Raw genomic sequence first — 18126 nt, forward strand, 5'->3', positions numbered from 1 at the left:
GGCACACTCTTATCAGTCATCTGAAATATGCACAGCCTTTCCAAAACAAATATGGACTCCTGTTTCTAGGAAAACACCAAAAAGTACTTATCAATTACCCTGTATATGGTTTGTGGAGAAAGACAACATCAGCCTACCCTGAAAGCCACAGCAAAGCAGATTCCTTTGGGCCACGGACAGCTGAGGGCCATGAGTGAGAGCCGCCGCAGAATCCCAGACTGTGGCCTGGGACCAGTCCACGGAGCCTTTCTTCTCCCTCCTGTGATCACTGTGTCCCTCACCCTACACCCAGGCAGCTGAGCTCATCCTAGAAGAAGCTGAGAAGCTTGGTGTGTTCTGACTCATGCCCAAAGCCTCTCACTCTTCTTCCTGACCCTCTACAAGTCCAGAGGTGCCTCTCCTGAAGAGATTTCCTAGAAAAATAGAGTGTGACCAAGTGGAAGTCCAGTAATAATAACAATAAATAACAAGAGCCACTGTTGGTGGATAGCCTACATCCTGTCAAACATGGGCTCGATGGGCATGATTTTGTTTGATCTTCATGGCAGTCCTGTGAGGTGGGTGTCATCATCCTGTTTTACAGAGAGAACTGGAATTGAGGGTTGAAGAAGTTAACTGACTTGTCCACGATCACATAGCTAGAAAATGGCAACGGTGAGGTTCTTGTTCAAAACTGGAGTCTTTAACCACTTTCTTCTAGTGCATTCACGGGTGGTACTAAATGTAGTTTAATTCCGGTCACCAGATTTAGAGTATGTCCTGTGTTAAGTGGTGTTCTTATCTCAGACGAGGAAGGAAGGGAAATCATTTTGACGTTTCACACTTAACCTCTTTGCTTCTTGTCCATTTCCCCACCTAGGACCCAAGCACAGAGGGTACGGAAACCACGGTGCTGCGCAGGGCCGCAGGGCCTGCTTCCCCGCTATTCTGAGAGCCAGGCCGAAGGGCAGGAGCAGCTCTTCAAACTAACAGACAACATACAAGACGAATTGTAAGTTGGAAACCAGCCCTTTCGGTTCACCAGGTTGTCTTTTCTGGCTTTGACTCTGAGAAGTTTCTGTCCGATCTGAGTATCAGCGTGACTCTTAGGCCTTGGAACTGGTCAACAAGATTCCTTGGCCCAGATGTTTTATAGATTCAGATATAACAATGGTTCTCAAACTGAGTTCCATAGCGGGACCTTAACGTTGGCAGTCTCCTTCTAATTAGTTCAGAAAGAGAAGATAAAATGTTCTCAATCTACAGGTGTTTTGCCCTGTGAGACTTTCCTAAACTTCAGTGTTTTGTTGTTTGCTGCAGAATGCTAGTAAAACAAAACAGATAAACAACCAACTGGGAGCTGAAAAGTTTGGAAACGCAACAATGGTCTCAAGGTTGTTCTGTTATTCTTTGAATGTGGAGCCTTATACACTTAGGATCTTGTTATATTTTCAGTTAGTGAAGCTTTTCCTAGTTGACGTGGTAGAACTCAGTATATCACTATTTTAGGACATTCTGCAGAGACTCTCAGCGTAAAATGCCCTGTAACCTAAATAGGCGTTAGAACCACAGTCCAGAGAAAGCAATTAGTTCTGCCTGAAAAGTAGCAAAATACTAGTTTAATTTCTCTTAATGCTTATTTATCTTTCTTAAGATAAAGCAAGCTAGGGAGGGTTCAGAGGACCATGAATGTTTTTTGGTTGGTGGAGGATATCTGAAGTAGAGGTGATCTCTCAGGAGAGCCTTCAGTGTCGTTGTTAGAAATGCTGTTAAACTAACCTCATCTCATAGTTTTGTAGCAGTATTTGAACGGGGATATCAAAAGTCAAGTCCAGAATTCATTTGTTGCTTGCTGCATGGGATGGCGTCTTCCTAGATGTGTTTTTTGTAACTCAAGCTCCTTGCAGTGTTATTGGAAAGTCTCTCAGTGATGGAGGTGTATTACATTATCGTAGTCAGCTCAGCCTGCCATAACAAGACTGAGTGACTGAAGCAACAAAAAATTATTTCTCATAGTCTGAGGCTGGGAAGTCCAAGATCAAGGTGCTGGCTGAGTTGGTTCCTGGTGCAGGCTCTCTTTCCGGCTTGCAGATGGCCACCTTCTGGCTGTGTCCTCACATGGCAGAGAAAGGGTGAGCAAGATCTCTGGTGTCTCCTATAGAATCAGGGCCCCACCCTTATGACCTCATTTAACCTTCATTACTTCCTTGCTCCAAATAGGTGGGGACATAATTCTGTCCATAGCACACATCTATCAGCTCTTTTAGTCTAGCCTCAGCTCTGGCCATCACTCTAATAACCAGAATCCCCAGTGTTTCACTCCAGGGAGGGCTTTATATTCCTGCCTGCCTTCGGTGAGGATTTGGTGCCGTGGCTGCCCTATATACCACTTTGCTAATGTAACTTTTGGCCTTTGGATCAGAGGCTCAGAGAGTCTTTCCCCAGGTGTAGCGGGACATGGTGCAGAGTCTACTAGAATGGCAGCTCCATGAGGGCCGCAGTTTTTGTCTGTTCCATTCACTGAAGAATCCTCAGTACATGGAACAGTGCCTGGCACATACTAGGCACTCAACAAATATTTGTTGAATGAATGATAGTTGGAAAGTTGTTGTACGTCGCGCTTTTAATTTTCTTTCCCACTCACCCTTATTCAAGTGAAACCTTGTGAAATTCATTTTCAAGTCAAACCTTGGTCCTCGTGAAATTCATTTTCAATAGGATGACATATGCCAAGAACACAGGGAGAAATTGTGTACTACAGCTAACATAGGCTTGCTCCCAGTGAGATACATGCATTGAAAACAGAGCCATGGAAAGCTGAAAACCGAAATCAAAATGAAGTCAGTAAAAGAGATTTCATGAAACTCTTAAAATTCATAAGAACTAGGAAAAGATGTTGGCGTGAATGACTTTTGACTCTTAAGATGAAAACCATGTGTCTCTACCCAAGTTTGTGGGTTAAATCTTGCCAGTGAATGTTGAAGAAGCCACATGACCGTAGCCTTCCTCAGTGTACAGGGAAGAAGTCATCGGGGACCTGGCAAATGTTCCTCTGAAGTATCCTCGGTTGTCAGGCTGGGTCTTCACGGTGACGTGAATGTTGGAGGCATCCCTCTGCAAGAAAGGCGTTTTCAGGAGAAGCACAGGAGTGCCGTAGTATACCTGACTTTTATCCTGGAGTCGTAATTAAAAACATGTTTAAAGACCCAATTATTTGCATATTTTCCTTCAGAGTTAACCCCTTAAAAGGCTCTTTAATACCTTGCCCTACTGTTCTAACTAAATGTTTCCACATTTTTTTCCAGTTAGACTCACTGTTTCACTTCTGGAAAATATTGTGTAATTACTTCCTGATGTAGTGAAAACCCCGCAAAGTCCACAGTGCCATGGTTACTTCAACTTTGTTCTCCCAGATCGAGTTTCACTTAATTTTTTATTTTATTTAATTAATTAGTATTAAAAAGATAGTTGCTGACATATGATTTAAGGTCTGGCCAACTGAAAAGGCTTCAGTTTCGAATGAATCAATATTCCTCTGATATGTTGCAAAAGTGCCAGTACTTTCCATTTTTCCTAAGTTTGGTTCTGGAATCGGATCCTGGGCTCAGATGCTGTTAAAGTGAAATTTGTTCTATTTATTAAATTAATTTTTCTCTGTAACTAGTGTCTAGTCTGTAGCCAGAAACCTCATTCCCATTAAAAAAAAAAACAAAGAAAGTACCTATTTTATTTCCAATACACCATCACAGACCAAGTTACACACTAGCAATGTAAGCACCAGGGTGGCTCTTTACCTTTTCCAAAAAGGTGCTTACAAGCAATGCACATGACCTAAGTGGCTGCCCAAACATACTGTTTTCTGGAGTTTATTTGACAATCAGATTATATTTTTAAAATGTAGTTTTAGGAAATAGTATTTGTGAGATTTTTTTTTATTAGATATTATTTTATGCTTTAAAAAAGCAGCTTTCAGTTCTCTATCCCAATTTTAATATTTCGATAGATATATTTAAATATAATTGACTTCCTTTGTAATCCTAAGCATTTCAGTTTATGCATTTAAAATTAGCATTCTTAGAAGGGGATTATGGGCCTCCCCAGAATGCCGACGTGGGGGTCCATGATCCCTGAATATTAAGAGCTCCTGTTCTGATTGGAAATTAGGAGCCTTTCTAAATGTCTGACATTTTAAATTATTATTATTCATTATTTTTTAGTATTGTGACTGTGCTAACAAAAAGAGTCCTTATCCTTTAGAGAAATACGCTGGTATATTTACAGATGAAAGGAAAAGGAATGAACAGCAGCAGCTAAGAACCCTTCAGGGGCAGCAGGACCTGGGAAGTGGTTCCCATGCAAGACTTTGAAGATGGTGCTTGCCTTCTGGGGACACTTGAAAGTCACCCGTAGGAGGCCACTTGAGTCTAGTCAGTGTCTTGAGGGCTGTCACTGTATCCCTGGGTCACTTGATCTCAGCCGAGCCAGGCAGCTCCCTGGTCCGTTTGGGTTGTGTGCTCATTTCCATCTGTTTGAGTGTGTTCCTCCTCTTCTTTTTTCTCCTTTTTCTTTATTGAGATCTTTTTTTAATACAAAAAAAAGTATAAAAAGTAAGCCAAAATAGCTTATAAACCCACCAGCCAGGTTAGTCTTTTCTCTTTTTGATGAAATAAACTCATGTACATAATTAGCAAATTCAAAGAGTACAGAAAGAAAGAAAATCAAGAGTAAAATTCTCCTTTCTTGGGCTTCCCTGGTGGCGCAGTGGTTGAGAGTCCGCTTGCCGATGCAGGGGACACGGGTTCATGCCCCGGTCCGGGAAGATCCCACATGCCACGGAGCGGCTGGGCCCGTGAGCCATGGCCGCTGAGCCTGTGAGCCATGGCCGCTGAGCCTGTGCTCCACAACGGGAGAGGCCACAACAGTGAGAGGCCTGCGTACCGCAAAAAAAAAAAAAAAAATTCTCCTTTCTTGCCCCCTTTGTAAACATACTGTTTATATATATTTTGTATCCTGTCTATCCTTCTTGAGAAATTGCAGATAGAGATAGAAATCAGAATTTTTTATTTTGAGCACACGTTATAGTGTTGATTCTCATAGCATATAATTGTAAATAAAAACCTTATAGTAATATATGCAGTCTCAAAACAAAAACAAAAGATCAGACCTTTTGAGAAGTGGGATAGAATTCATTGGCTTCCGTTTTCTAGACCAGGAAATAATCTACCAATAACCTTTGACACTTAGAAAATTGGATATTCTTTGATATGCCACTAAATTAAAACTTTCATTTGGTGGATTATCCAGCTACTCTGATAAAAGTTAATGGCTTGTCTTTGCTGTACACCTGAAACTAACACAACATTGTAAATCGACTATACTTCAATAGAAAGAAAGGAACGGAGGGAGGGAGGGAGGAAGGAAGGGAAAGTTAGTGGCTTGCTAATAACAAGTTAAATCAAGACTTCTGAGAGAATTCTTTATCTTTACCACTGGGTAAAATGCATGCAACATCCAAAGTTGTGCACTGGCAAATTCCATTGGACCCTACAACGTAAATTCATTGTTATTTTCTGAGACTACATAACACATGAATTTATTGAATCCTACTATGTCCCAGGACAAGTTCACAGTCTAGCAGGGGAAGCAGACAGTATTACCAACTATTTATAAACATGTGACTGCTTTTTTTTTTTTTTTTTTTTGCGGTACGCGGGCCTCTCACTGTTGTGGCCTCTCCCGTTGCGGAGCACAGGCTCCGGACACGCAGGCTCAGCGGCCATGGCTCACGGGCCCAGCCGCTCCACAGCATGTGGGATCTTCCCGGACCGGGGCACGAACCCGCGTCCCCTGCATCGGCAGGCGGAGTCTCAACTACTGCGCCACCAGGGAAGCCCTGTGATTGCTTTTAAAATAGAAGTATGGGCCATGTGTTATGGGACCACAAGGGCAAGTTATTAATTTGTGCCTAGAAAGCCAGGGAAGGCTGTTGGCAGTTGATCTGGTCCTGCAGCACAAGGAGAAATGGGCCGAGAAGAGAGAAGGGCACGTACGCAGAGAAGAGTGCTGGGCAAAGGCTCAGAGACAGGAGAGTTAGCGGCATTTCTGGGGGGGCTCCAGTTAGCTGGGTGTGGTGGCAGCATATGTGTGGGGGGGAAGGAGCAGAGGTTGGAAAGCTGGAAAGGTGGGTTACAAGGCCAGATTCTGAGAGCTTTTTTTTTTAAAATCCCCCCCCCTTCCCCCCTTGGTGTCCATACAGATTCTGAGAGCCGTAACGGCTTCCTGTAGGCAGTGGTGAGATTTTGAAGAGGATCTCACTCAAAATGACGTTAAAAATGTAACCTTGACAGCAACAGAGAAAGGGATCAGAGTTGGAGAGACTGGGGGCAGGAAAGCACTTAGGAGGCACTGGGAGTGATCCAGGTGAGCACAGGCTGGCAGAGAAGAAGGGGAGAGGGGACAGGGAGGCAGGCGTCGGTACAGTCAGTAGACTGACCAGGTTTAGAAGCTGAGCGAGGGGTGGGGCTGAGAGGGACTCGAGGGCTGCTTGCCTGGTCGGTTGGATGGAGATGCCATCAACGGCGAGGGGCGGTGCTGGAGGAGGAGAGGATTCGAGAGGCCGTGCTGAGTGTGAGGACCCGTGGGACATGTGTGCCGAGACGCTCTGCAAGACCCCAGGCTCAGACACAGGTGTGGGGTCACACCTGGACTTGGGGAGAGACACGTGTGGGGCAGGAGCCTGTTCTGGGAGCACTCCTGGAGTAAGACAGCTCTGAACTCTTCTGATTTTGAAATGCCTACAAAGTGAGGAAAATAAACATATATAAATAGAGTTAATAAAGCCAAAAAAAAAAGAGTGGGAGAAAAAGAAAGAAATCAATTGAAAAGGGTAATTGAAACAATTGGCAGATTTCTCTCTCCCTATGGAGCAATAATTGGTCCTGAGCCTGTTTCCTTGTGGTCTCTTAGAGGGTCACTCATTTTTCCAACCTGCTGAAGCAAGGATCTGTAGTAGACTTCCAAGGGGACCTTCCCTACAGGATTAGGATAACTTAGCATCTGTCCTCAACAAAAGAAATAACAATAGCCACCATTAGTTGGGCATGTAGGTCAGTTCTAAGCATCACAGTGGCCCTAAGAGGAGATATGATGACCCTCGCTCTACACGTGACGGCAAGAAACTCTGAGCCAAGCCATGTGGCTGGTGACAGAGCCAGTTGGCACCTAAGATTGGCTGGTTCCAATGGCACATCAGCCGTGGGGCTTGGAGACAACATTTCTACCTGCCACAGAGCGAGAGGGTTGAAGCTATTGTTGGTCATGTCACTGGTGTTGATGAGAATGCCGTGTGGTATCATGGTCTGAGATATTGTCGTAGTGGGTGCTACTTCTGCGGCATTGGACCTTGCCGGGTTCACCCACTGTTAGAACCTGTCATCTTGGAGAATGGTGTAAGCCACGTGCCACAGCTTTCCTTTCTCTCAGAAGAAACTTTCTGAAGTTGATCCCAAGGTCAGAATGTCCTCTTTCTCTCCTTAAAGGAGAGTTATAAGTGAAACTTCTAACCAATGTCTAAAAATCCTGTTTTTTGTTTTGTGGCTCGTGGGCTCCAGAGCACAGGCTCACCAGTTGTGGCTCACAGGCTTAGTTGCTCCGCGACATGTGGGACCTTCCCGGACCAGGGCTCGAACCCGTGTCCCCTGCATTGGCAGGCGGATTGTCAGCCACTGCACCACCAGGGGAGTCCCCGCCTGTTTTTTTTATAGAATCATTCGCGGTGTCGCGGTGTCTACAGATCACTGGGCAGCTTCTCTGGTTCTTCATATTTGAAGGGTACAGCTTATCCAGAGGCTGTGTGTCTCTGGCCACATTTTTTCATTCTTCCTCCGAATTAATAATAGGTCAGAGGGTAGAAGGACACACTCAAGATCAACCTGAGACCACATGGCTTTCCTTCCTCCCCATGTCATCCCACGAGGGTTTGCAATGGTCACTCATTCATGAGCCAAGAGCAGCCCTGCGTGAAGCGAGGGGGGTACGGGGGATGAAGAGTGGAGAGCCCCGTGTCTAGACTCAGCTCGTGTGAGGCCATAGCTGCTGCCACTCTGGACGAAACCCTGAGCCTCTCAAGTGACGCAAATGAAAGTCTGTGGAGCACAGGCCTTTGCAGGGGACGGCCAGGCAGGGCGGGGGACACCGGGCTTTGACGACAAAGGGACAGAGGCGGGGGCAGATGGGCAGAGAAGTGCTGAGTGCACTCATTGGTTCGACTTCTCTTGTCCCCCTGGGTTTTGGTTCCTCTCTCTCAGTGACAGGTTTGGGGTTGGTCTCCATTACAGGAGGGGACCCATAATCTGGAGCTCAGTTTTAATTATTCTTTGTTGTGGTTTCCAGATTTTGTTTTTTAAAAAATGTATGCTGTAATGATGAAACCCAAAGCCTTGGTCACTGGTTGTGGGAGTTCCAGGGGCGCATCGGGGGAAAATGGAGAGAGAGACGCTATTGGCTAAGTCAGTGTCTGGGTTTTTGCTGAGACCGTGGTCTGGGACCCTGGCACTCCAGCTGAGGCCCCGCTGTCTCCCTTTTCCCTCCTTTCACTTAGACCCTTGGCTGCTTTTGATTTGAAAAGACGAGAACATTTCATGTAAATGTCCAAAAATTACTGTCTGTTTTAGCTTCAGGTACGAATAGGGCCCCTGGGCCCACAGAGGAGAGGCCCGTGCACGTTTACAAACTGCTCCTCACCCCTCACATTTCTGTAATGGGCGCGAATTCCTTTTATTTATTTACTTATTTATTTACTTATTTATTTATTATTTTTGGCTGTGTTGGGTCTTCGTTGCTGTGCGTGGGCTTTCTCTAGTTGCAGTGAGCGGGGGCTCCTCTTCATTGTGGTGCACGGGCCTCTCACCGTGGTGGGCTCTCTCGTTGCGGAGCTTGGGCTCTAGGTGTGAGGGCTTCAGTAGTTGTGGCACGTGGGCTACAGTAGTTGTGGCTCACGGGCTCTAGCGCGCAGGCTCAGTAGTTGTGGCACACGGGCTTCAGTAGTTGTGGCACGTGGGCTTCAGTAGTTGTGGCTCACGGGCTCTAGAGCGCAGGCTCAGTAGTTGTGGCACACGGGCTTCAGTAGTTGTGGCTTGTGGGCTCTAGAGCTCAGGCTCAGTAGTTGTGAGGCACGGGCTTCAGTAGTTGTGGCTCACGGGCTCTAGAGCGCAGGCTCAGTGGTTGTGGCACGTGGGCTTCAGTAGTTGTGGTACGTGGGCTTCAGTAGTTGTGGCGCACGGGCTTAGTTGCTCCGTGGCATGTGGGACCTTCCTGGACCAGGGCTCAAATCCGTGGCCCCTGCATTGGCAGGCGGATTCTTAACCGCTGCGCCACCAGGGAGGCCCGGCCATGAATTTTTTGCCCATGGATTTACTGACTTTGTGACGACAGGTGGTATGATCTCTATCAGATGAAGAACCTGAGCCGCAGAGACAGCAGCTGGCCCAGCCTGGCGGGTCTCCCTGCCCTTCCCTCCCGGCCTGCACGTTCACCACTGTGTGGAGCAGCTTTCACTAGAGCATCCCGGCTCAGAGCCACCCTTCCTCCTTCCTTCCACCCAGAACAGAAGTTGTTCTGGCCTGATGGAGGACTTTGCACTGTCTGTGGCCTCTCGGAAGGGAGTCTGTTTTAAAGAAGTCCAGTTTGGAAAGGGCACTAATAGTGTCAGCCAGTCGGCCCGGGTGTAAGAGCAGCTGCCCAGATGGAAAGGCCTTGGCCCTCTTAGAGGCTGTGCATAAATGTCAGACAGCGGGTACTAAACAGGGTGAGAGTGGAGGCACGGGTGATGGGATAGAAGTACCCCATCTTGTGCTGGACCAGAGGAAAGGTAACAATCCCTACTGGATTTTCAATGCATGTGCTGCTCTCACCCTAATTGCGGTGGCCAACTTCGGGGATCTCCTCTGAGAGCCCATTACAGCCTCGGTCACCATGTGCCCGGCCCACCTGTGCTTAGAAGTCCTAGGCCGTTTTCAGTTTTTAAGCTAGTTTCCCAGCAAGTTCTAGCTGGTCCTGTGATCCTTCCTCTCTTTGTCAGGAAGCTTTTTTCATCTCTCTCTGTCTCTCTGTCTCTTTCTGTCACCCTTTCTTCCCCTGGACCAGCTATTTTAGATTTCAGTTGGTTTCTTTAAATGATACTGCTTGCCCTCTGGATACTGTCAGAGCCCGGGACATGGGAAATTCCGTGCTAAGTGGCCTGAACACCAAAAGCTGCTGGGTATTTCTAATTTTGGCATTGAGACTTTACAAGTCTACATTCTTGGCATTGCCAACCAGTTAGAATAGAACAATAAACCCCAATTTTTGTCATGTGAGGCTGTAATTAAAATGGCAGCTGGAACCAGGCATATTTTCACTGAGTCCTGAGGGGGTGGCCGACTCAGTGGTGGGTGCCCAGGGAGACACGGGGAGCGTAGGGTGTGGACCCCTCTTACATCAGCTTAATCAGAGAGTCAAATACCTGTCTGGGAAACAAAATGAGAACAAGTAGTTGCTTGGCAGTGCTCTTGACAGTAAGCGACGAAGCCTTCAGAAGTGGGCGCAGGGTGGGCGTGTTTCTCGGGAAGCTTCAGAGAGAACTCGTGAACCCTTGGGCTGAGAGACAAGGCGTGTTCAGAATGGGGGGCTCTCTAAGCCCAGAGGTGAGCAGGGACCTGGCGCCAGCTTGGGACTGAGAGAGGACCGGCCTGTCCAGCAGCAGGCAGGCCTGCTCCATCCCAGCAGAGTTTGGCGACTGCTGACCGTGGAACAAAGCCATCCTGGGACCGGGTCCCTGAGCCGTTCCAGGGGAGCCGCGGCTCCAGGCAACTGCGGTGTGGCAATTCCTCTCAGGACATCAAGTCCCAGGGGGCCGGGGCTTGACAGCCAGCCTGTCGTCAGCTCTTAGTATTCTTGCCGTCACCCGCTCCCCTGCGCTGTCCCCCGACGTGGCCGCCCCATTGTGGAAGGCTGTCACAAGATGCGACGGAGGCAGCCAGGCCTGGGAGAGCTGTCACGGCGGTTTCCAAGGGTCACTGCTCTTCATTCAGTAGCCGACCTGAGAGCTTTGACGTGCATAAATTTCCACTTTAAATCTGGGGCTCCAGGGAAGAAGAGATTTTTTTTTTTTTTTTTTCGGTATGTGAGCCTCTCGCTGTTGTGGCCTTTCCCGTTGCAGAGCACAGGCTCCGGACGCGCGGGCTCAGTGGCCGTGGCTCACGGGCCCAGCCGCTCCACGGCATGTGGGATCTTCCCGGACCGGGGCACAAACCCGTGTCCCCTGCATCGGCAGGTGGACTCTCAACCACTGCGCCACCAGGGAAGCCCGAAGAGATTTTTTTCTGAGTGGCCCTGAAGCCCCTAGAAGGGATGACTGACAGTTTATGGAAGTCAAGATTACAGCTTTACCTAAAAAAGCACTCTGTAACAGTTGAGTTCTGAGAACGCAGTGGTGGTCTCTAACAGTTGAGTTCTGAGAACGCGGTGGTCGTCTCACCAGTGAGTCCCCTGTCCCTGGAGGTGCTGAGCTGAGACCAGGTGACCTCTTACTAGAACTGTGACAAAAAGGAAGTGGACATAGGTACGCACCTGGAGAGGGCGTGCCATCCTCTCGCGGCGCCTAGGTTGGTGACCCATCCGCTTCCGCTTTCCTCGCGTCCGTCACCACCCCTGCCCACGACTTCCAGCCCTGTGGCTGCCCCTCCCCCATCCCATCTTCCCTGTGAACCTTCTCAGCTGCTGCTTCAGTCAGCATTTCAAAGCACTGTATTTCCTTCTTCTGCCCAACGAAGCACTGCGACAGCTTTCTCTAAGCCTTAGGCTATCAAAAGGCCATAAGATTGTTTCTCCTATTGATACACTTGGTCATATTATGGAGCCCCGCTGTGGAAGGGCCCTGTGCTTTACACATTGGCCTCACAGCAGCCCTGATACACTTGGTCATATTATGGAGCCCCGCTGTGGAAGGGCCCTGTGCTTTACACATTGGCCTCACAGCAGCCCTGATACACTTGGTCATATTATGGAGCCCCGCTGTGGAAGGGCTCTGTGCTTCACACATTGGCCTCACAGCAGCCCTGATACACTTGGTCATATTATGGAGCCCCGCTGTGGAAGGGCTCTGTGCTTCACACATTGGCCTCACAGCAGCCCTGATACACTTGGTCATATTATGGAGCCCCGCTGTGGAAGGGCTCTGTGCTTCACACATTGGCCTCACAGCAGCCCTGAGAGGCCAGCGTCACTTTTTTTATTCCTGATTTACACACAAGGAGATGGAGGCTCAGAGTGGGTGAGCCACCTGCCCAAGGTGTGGTAAGGGAGGGAGCCTGGCTTCAAGGTCAGAGCCTCGGGCCCCCCTCCTACAGCCTCAGCCTGGAGGAGCAGCTGGCGAAGCTCTGCGTGCCCTTCTCACTCCGCCTCTTTCTCTGCAGCTTCATAGCCGTGGAGAACATCGACAGCTACTGTGTGCTCATCTCCTCCAAGGCCGTCTACTTCCTGAAAAGCGGAGACTACCTAGACCGGGAGGCCATTTTCCTGGAAGTCAAGTACGACGATCTCTACCACTGCCTCGTCTCCAAAGACCACGGGAAGGTGTATGTGCAGGTGACCAAGAAGGCCGTGAACACGAGCAGTGGGGTGTCCATCCCCGGCCCTTCCCACCAGAAGCCTATGGTGAGTGCACCCCTGCCCTATCTCCTCAGCCCGCCGCTGCCCTGCTGATGTGTTTGCCACGTGTGAGGCTTGGGCTGGGCTGTTGTGAGTCCCCAGGGGTCCTGCTTCTTAGTCCCACAGGCAGAAGGCGCTCAGTGTGTGTGGGGTGGGACGATGCCGCTCTCCCAGCTCCACCGGAGGGCGGGTTGCTCAACGCTTGTGCCGCAGTTTCCCACCCATACAGTATGGGCAGGATTACCGCCTCTAACCAGCCGTGAGGACCAGCTGACATGATGCAGGGGGGTGTTTTATTCCTAAAACGGGACTCTTCGGCGCATTGAATCTAAGAAGGCGTTAGAGCACACATTGGCTTCTTCATTGCTTCACCTCTAGAATAATTGGAAATTAACTTTTTTTTCTGCACAAGGAAGCAATATCTAGCATAGGCCCCTATCCACTGTAAAAGCTCAATGAATATCTGTAAATAAACTTTACACTTGACCTCCAAAGGGTACAAGATATTGTTATGGCAGGACTTTTCAACAACACCGCTGCTGTTAATAACCAGCATTCGTTAAGGGTTCACTGTGTGTCAGGCTGGATTCTAGGTACTTCTAGATTATTTAATGTTGTACTGCTGTTGTCCCCACTTGGTGGTCAGGAGGCTTGGTGAGGACAGGTGACTTGCTCGAGGTTATCCGGCCAACACCGGAGGGAGCTGGGGTTCAAACCCACGTGCCTGTGCAGCTCCAGGGCTGGCAGCCTGGACCACTCTGCTGCCTCCGCTCGGAGGGGCTGTTGTTGGCTCGGCAGAAGCACGTGTGAGGGACCCCACCGCCAGCCGTATTCTAACATGGGATTTTTTCATGAAACCAGGTGTTAGCCCTGCTCATTTTTCACCTGGAATGCTAGGATTTTCAAGCCTGCATTCGAGAATGACGTGCCATTCAAAATGGCCCTGCTTATCTCAGTGTTTCCACAGATGAGAAACAGCAACCAGCCTTTTTGGGCCTCTCTCCCTTGACCTTCTCCCTGCCCAGGAATGCGCTTGGGTTTGGTTTGGCTTGTGCAGGCTCCCCTGGGGTCATTGGCTTAGGTTAGGGCCGGTAGATTAATTGAGTTAACACCCAAAAGCCTGAGTATTTCCACAAGTTCCTTTCGGAGGTGGGGAGCTTTGCCCAGCTGCACTTTCGCCCTTTCAAGGCAAGTGAGCTTTCTTGATAAGAAAGGCCTCGAGGGCATTTGTGTGCTTTGACCATCACCAGACTTTAGATTTGAATCCCAAGTCTTTGTGTCTCACCTCAGCTGATCCTCACACCTCGGAGCTGAAACTGGTTCGCAGTTACAGGCAGTCCCAAATGTCAGGTGATTATGGGTCGACTGCACAGTCACCTGGGGAATAAGTTAAAGATACAGATTCCAGAGATCCACCCCAGACCTCGAATCGGCATAACTAGGAGTAGGGCCCTTGGGAATCTGTTTCTTTAAACTACGACCCGTGCTGTTCTGATCCGCAGTCAGGCTGGGAGCTGCTGCCTGGGTGGATTTCAATGGCCCGTGTCCTGTGATTCTGTTTGGCTTCCCACCTTGGGGGCAGGTTACTCATTCTGTCCTTTTCTTCAGGTTCACGTGAAATCAGAGGTCCTTGCTATCAAGTTATCACAAGAAATAAACTATGCAAAGAGCCTTTACTATGAACAGCAACTTATGTTAAGACTCAATGAAAACCAAGAGCAGTTGGAGCTGGACTCCTGAGAAACCCCAGCTGCTGGAGGGACACTCCCAGACGTAGACCCCAAACCAATCAGGAGGAGAGAGGCCCGTGGGCTTGGCTTAAATTAGAGGAAACCAGAATAAGGTTTGGGGGGATGCTATCAAGAGGGAGAGTAAATACTGGTGAGGGAGGTTACAAATGGAACCATATTAATTTGTGGGGCAGGGGGTTACTTTAGATTATGGGGAGGTAATTTTTAAGAGGCATTGGTTGAATAACGTTTAAAACAAAGAAAGTGTAACTGAGATCAATCTAATTTTTAGATTGCCCTGTATTTTGTTAACATGTATATATGTACAACTGTGTGTCTGTAAATACGTAGGAGCATTTCTGAACAGGGCCTGTGATGTGTGTAAAGGTTTGTTAACTGTAAAGTAATATAAAATTATATTGGATCTTCTATTGCACTAATTCTACACGTCTCATTCAGGGTACTGTCCGTGAAGAGGGATTCTTGGAAGCTGCAGAATGTTATGCCTTAGTTTGGGAAACTAGAATATTCACGGTTAGGTGGGCTGAGGTGAGGGGGCAGGTGCGTCAAGAGCGATGCCTTTGAAACCTGTGCTCATCCCGGCTGGAGCTGCGAACCGAAGTGTCTAGACCCAGAGGCAGCCCTTGATGAGGCCTAGGGGAGTGACTCGGACACATCTTTTATTTATTTCTCCCCCAGTTTAAAGATAGTTCTTAAGAGTGTCACAAATTATTTTTTATCTGCCTGTCTCACTGGCTCTCTCCTGACTAGTCTTGCCAGACTTTGAGGTAAAACTGTGAGGTGTGTTCTGTTACCACGCACACACACACGCCAGCATTATAAGGTTTCCTTGGGTTATTATCAGAGAGGCCAGTTTGAAACATTGGTAGACGCTGATAACTTAGAAGGGAAAAAAATCCCGTAGGACTGTTTAACAGATCAGAAATCCACAAATTTATCAAAAACCCACAGCGAGAGTGTTCCCTCTCCTGAGCAGCTGCAGCAGGAGGTCCTGGGACTCTGTTCTCCTTAATAAAGCTCCAGGCAGCCGCCCAGCCCCACAGCCCTGGGGACGGGCGACAGCAGCCCTGGGGTGAGAAGGCAGGGAGAAGGAGAGAGTCTTAGAAAAGGGAATGAAATCTGAGTGCTAAAAAGCTGTTCTTGTAAGTTTGGGGCCAAGATTTGGCCAAAATATCTCTTGCCCTTGGTTTTAAATTCCACCCGGTGGCAAGGCCTAGACCGAGTGTCTTCTCCTTCCTGGGTCTTGTTTCTGTGGTTTCTCTTTTCTGTAAGGAATAACCAAGGTAGGGAGAGGGGAGGCCTAGAATGAATGACTAGCCTTGTGATTTTTTAATTTTTATTTTAATAAATCTAGTCAGTCTCTACAACCATGTCTCATGTAGCTGAGATCTAAAAGGACCCATCGGATCAGTGGATGCGTGGAAGGTATTGGTGTTTATGACTCATGACCCAGATCCTTCCAAAACACAAATGAAGCTAATCTGTCTTTCTCTCCCCACTCGGGGGTGTGTGTGTGTGTGTGCACGCGTGTGTGTGTGTGTTTTCAAAGAGCTTTAACCCAAGTGCTTAGTGCTCTGGCAAAATAGTGTTTTCAGGGCTCGTCTTGAACTCCAGGATTTGTATATAGTCTTCCCTGAACTCTGGGTTCATGGACTGCAGAATTGAAGCCCAGCTTTTGAAGGGTCGGGGTGGGTTTTTGGTCCGTCGGTTGGTTGGTCCTGCTGGGCCACAGCCATGTGCCAGGTGCGGCTCCCTGCAGGCTTCTTGTCTTCCTCACCAGCCCCCCACCCCGCACCCCACAAGTTTGGCTTGTGGTTTTTGTCATCAGTAACGCACTGCCTGAGATCATGACCTCTTAACGATGAGACTCTCAGAGGGTTGATGGTTTGTGTCAGTGAGCCTTCTGTCACTTTCTGGAATGAAGTCACTTGGGAGTTCTGTTGGATTGAGGAGCTTGGTATGACTAAGGAAGCCTGACTTTGGGCCCAGCAGCAACCTGTGTTCTCTGCAGCTCTGCCCATGGGAAGTTGGTTGAGGGCTGCGCTGTGGAATGGTGCTTCCAGGAGACTCCAGAGGGGTGTTGAGATGCCCTCCTCCCGGCTCCTTTCTAAATCTCATCAGCCCTCGAAATACAATAGTTGCTCATCTCCCTACTGCACAGCTCCCCCCTGATGTTTGCGCCTTGGAAGAGGCAGATGTTAAAATGGGATCCAAAGACCAAATGGGGCGGGGTTGGGGGGTGGGTGCCAGCTAAGAGCTTCTCAGGCTCCTCCGCCCTCGCAGCCCTCGTGCCAGGCCTGGTGATGGTAAGGTTTCAGGGGCTTTGGACATAGTTTCCTGGTTTGCCAGGAAAAAAATCCAAAGCTTTGGAGGAAGCAGGCCCTGGCTCTGGCTTTTAAATTGGCATTTAGCCAGCGATGTCTGAGACTTCGTTAGGATAATTTCTGCCGATTTTCTTGGTGCCTCAAGTACCCGGTTCCTCTCCGAGGAAAGTAAAATAAATTGAATTAGGAGAAATTGGGCAAGCAGAAAGCAAAGCCCCCTCGATGCCTTGACCCAGCACAGCTGGCCGCATCACCACCTGGCCACAGCTGCTTTCCTCACCCACCAGAAAGGCTGGCTGTTCTGTGTTTCCCACACCTGGGCCTGCTCACCACTGACTGGGAAACAGAAACATGGCCTCTTAGCGGCCCGAGTACCTCACCGTGGTGGAGACGCACCTCGGGGTTTGGAAGGCTCCTGGGCCACTTTGTTTTTAAGCATCATCTGTGCCTCAAAATACCATAGTAGCTGCTCGATAATACTCTGAAAATAAAGTATCTGGGTCTCCACCGTGTGAACACTCTTACACTCACCAATCTGTTGAGACTCTCGAATCTGTTTCTCATATCAGAGTCGTTATTTTTCTTCCTGTGGAATAAAATGCTCTGTTGACTTCCAAACATGTTGTTTCCTTCTGGTTTCTTGCTGTCCCGTAGATTGTAGAACCATCGCCAATGACAAATGCCAAACGTATTACAACACGTGCAGTCACACGCAGCCTTTCCCTCACTCCGGGCAAGCGCGTTCCCGGGCCAGCCCTGCACCTTGGGCCTTGCTTAACTTCCCAGAGTTGGCAGCTCTTCCCGTCAGCCAGACCCGGCTTCGTGTTGGCTGCGCTCACCTCACCACTCTGAGGTTACTGGTCCAGGCCTGGCAGGATGGAAGTTGTTTCTGAGGAGGAGACTTCAGCAGGAGCAGGATTGGTTACGTTCAAGGTGCCTCCTTGATATTACTGGACAGGTCAAGCAGGCAGCCGGGCGCTGGAGTTCCAGGGATGAGTCCAGGCCAAAGGCATAAGATTGGGAGTCATCATGCAAGTGACAAGTGGAGCCTGGATGAAATATGAAATCCTCAGAGGAGTGGGGCAGTGTGGGGAGGGCAGCAAAGAAAAAAGGTCCAAGATCTGAGTCCTGGGGGTCCCTGAAGTTTAAGAGTTTAGGCAGGTGGAGGGGAGCAGCAAAGGAGACAGAGCAGCGCCTTCCAGAGTCGGGTGTGAAACCAGGAGGACGTGGGGTCCAGAAAGGTCCACAGAGGAGGGAGATGAACTATCGAAGGCTGCTGATTAAGTAGGATGAGGACCAACAGTTAACACTGGATTTACAACATTGAGGTCACTGGAGACCTTCCTAAGAGTGGTTTCAGTGGCGTGGGGAGGGTGAAGCCTGGA

The 18126-nt window shown here is 48.8% G+C and overlaps 1 protein-coding gene across 5 annotated transcripts in view; it reads left to right on the plus strand.

Annotated features, from left to right (window-relative positions):
• The window catches only part of VPS13D (vacuolar protein sorting 13 homolog D), a 244518-nt gene extending 227039 nt beyond the window's left edge, over nt 1-17479 (plus strand). For all 5 annotated transcript variants that reach the window (XM_060014644.1, XM_069540755.1, XM_060014636.1 and 2 more), the window contains 3 exons: nt 860-991; nt 12432-12672; nt 14275-17479. In XM_060014644.1, coding sequence (XP_059870627.1) covers nt 860-991; nt 12432-12672; nt 14275-14406 — 505 coding nt within the window. In that variant the 3' untranslated portion in view covers nt 14407-17479. The remainder of the gene's footprint in view (nt 1-859; nt 992-12431; nt 12673-14274) is intronic.
• Nucleotides 17480-18126: the final 647 nt, after the last annotated feature.

The sequence above is a fragment of the Delphinus delphis genome, chromosome 1 (genome assembly GCF_949987515.2).
Source record: "Delphinus delphis chromosome 1, mDelDel1.2, whole genome shotgun sequence".
Lineage (NCBI taxonomy): Eukaryota > Metazoa > Chordata > Mammalia > Artiodactyla > Delphinidae > Delphinus > Delphinus delphis.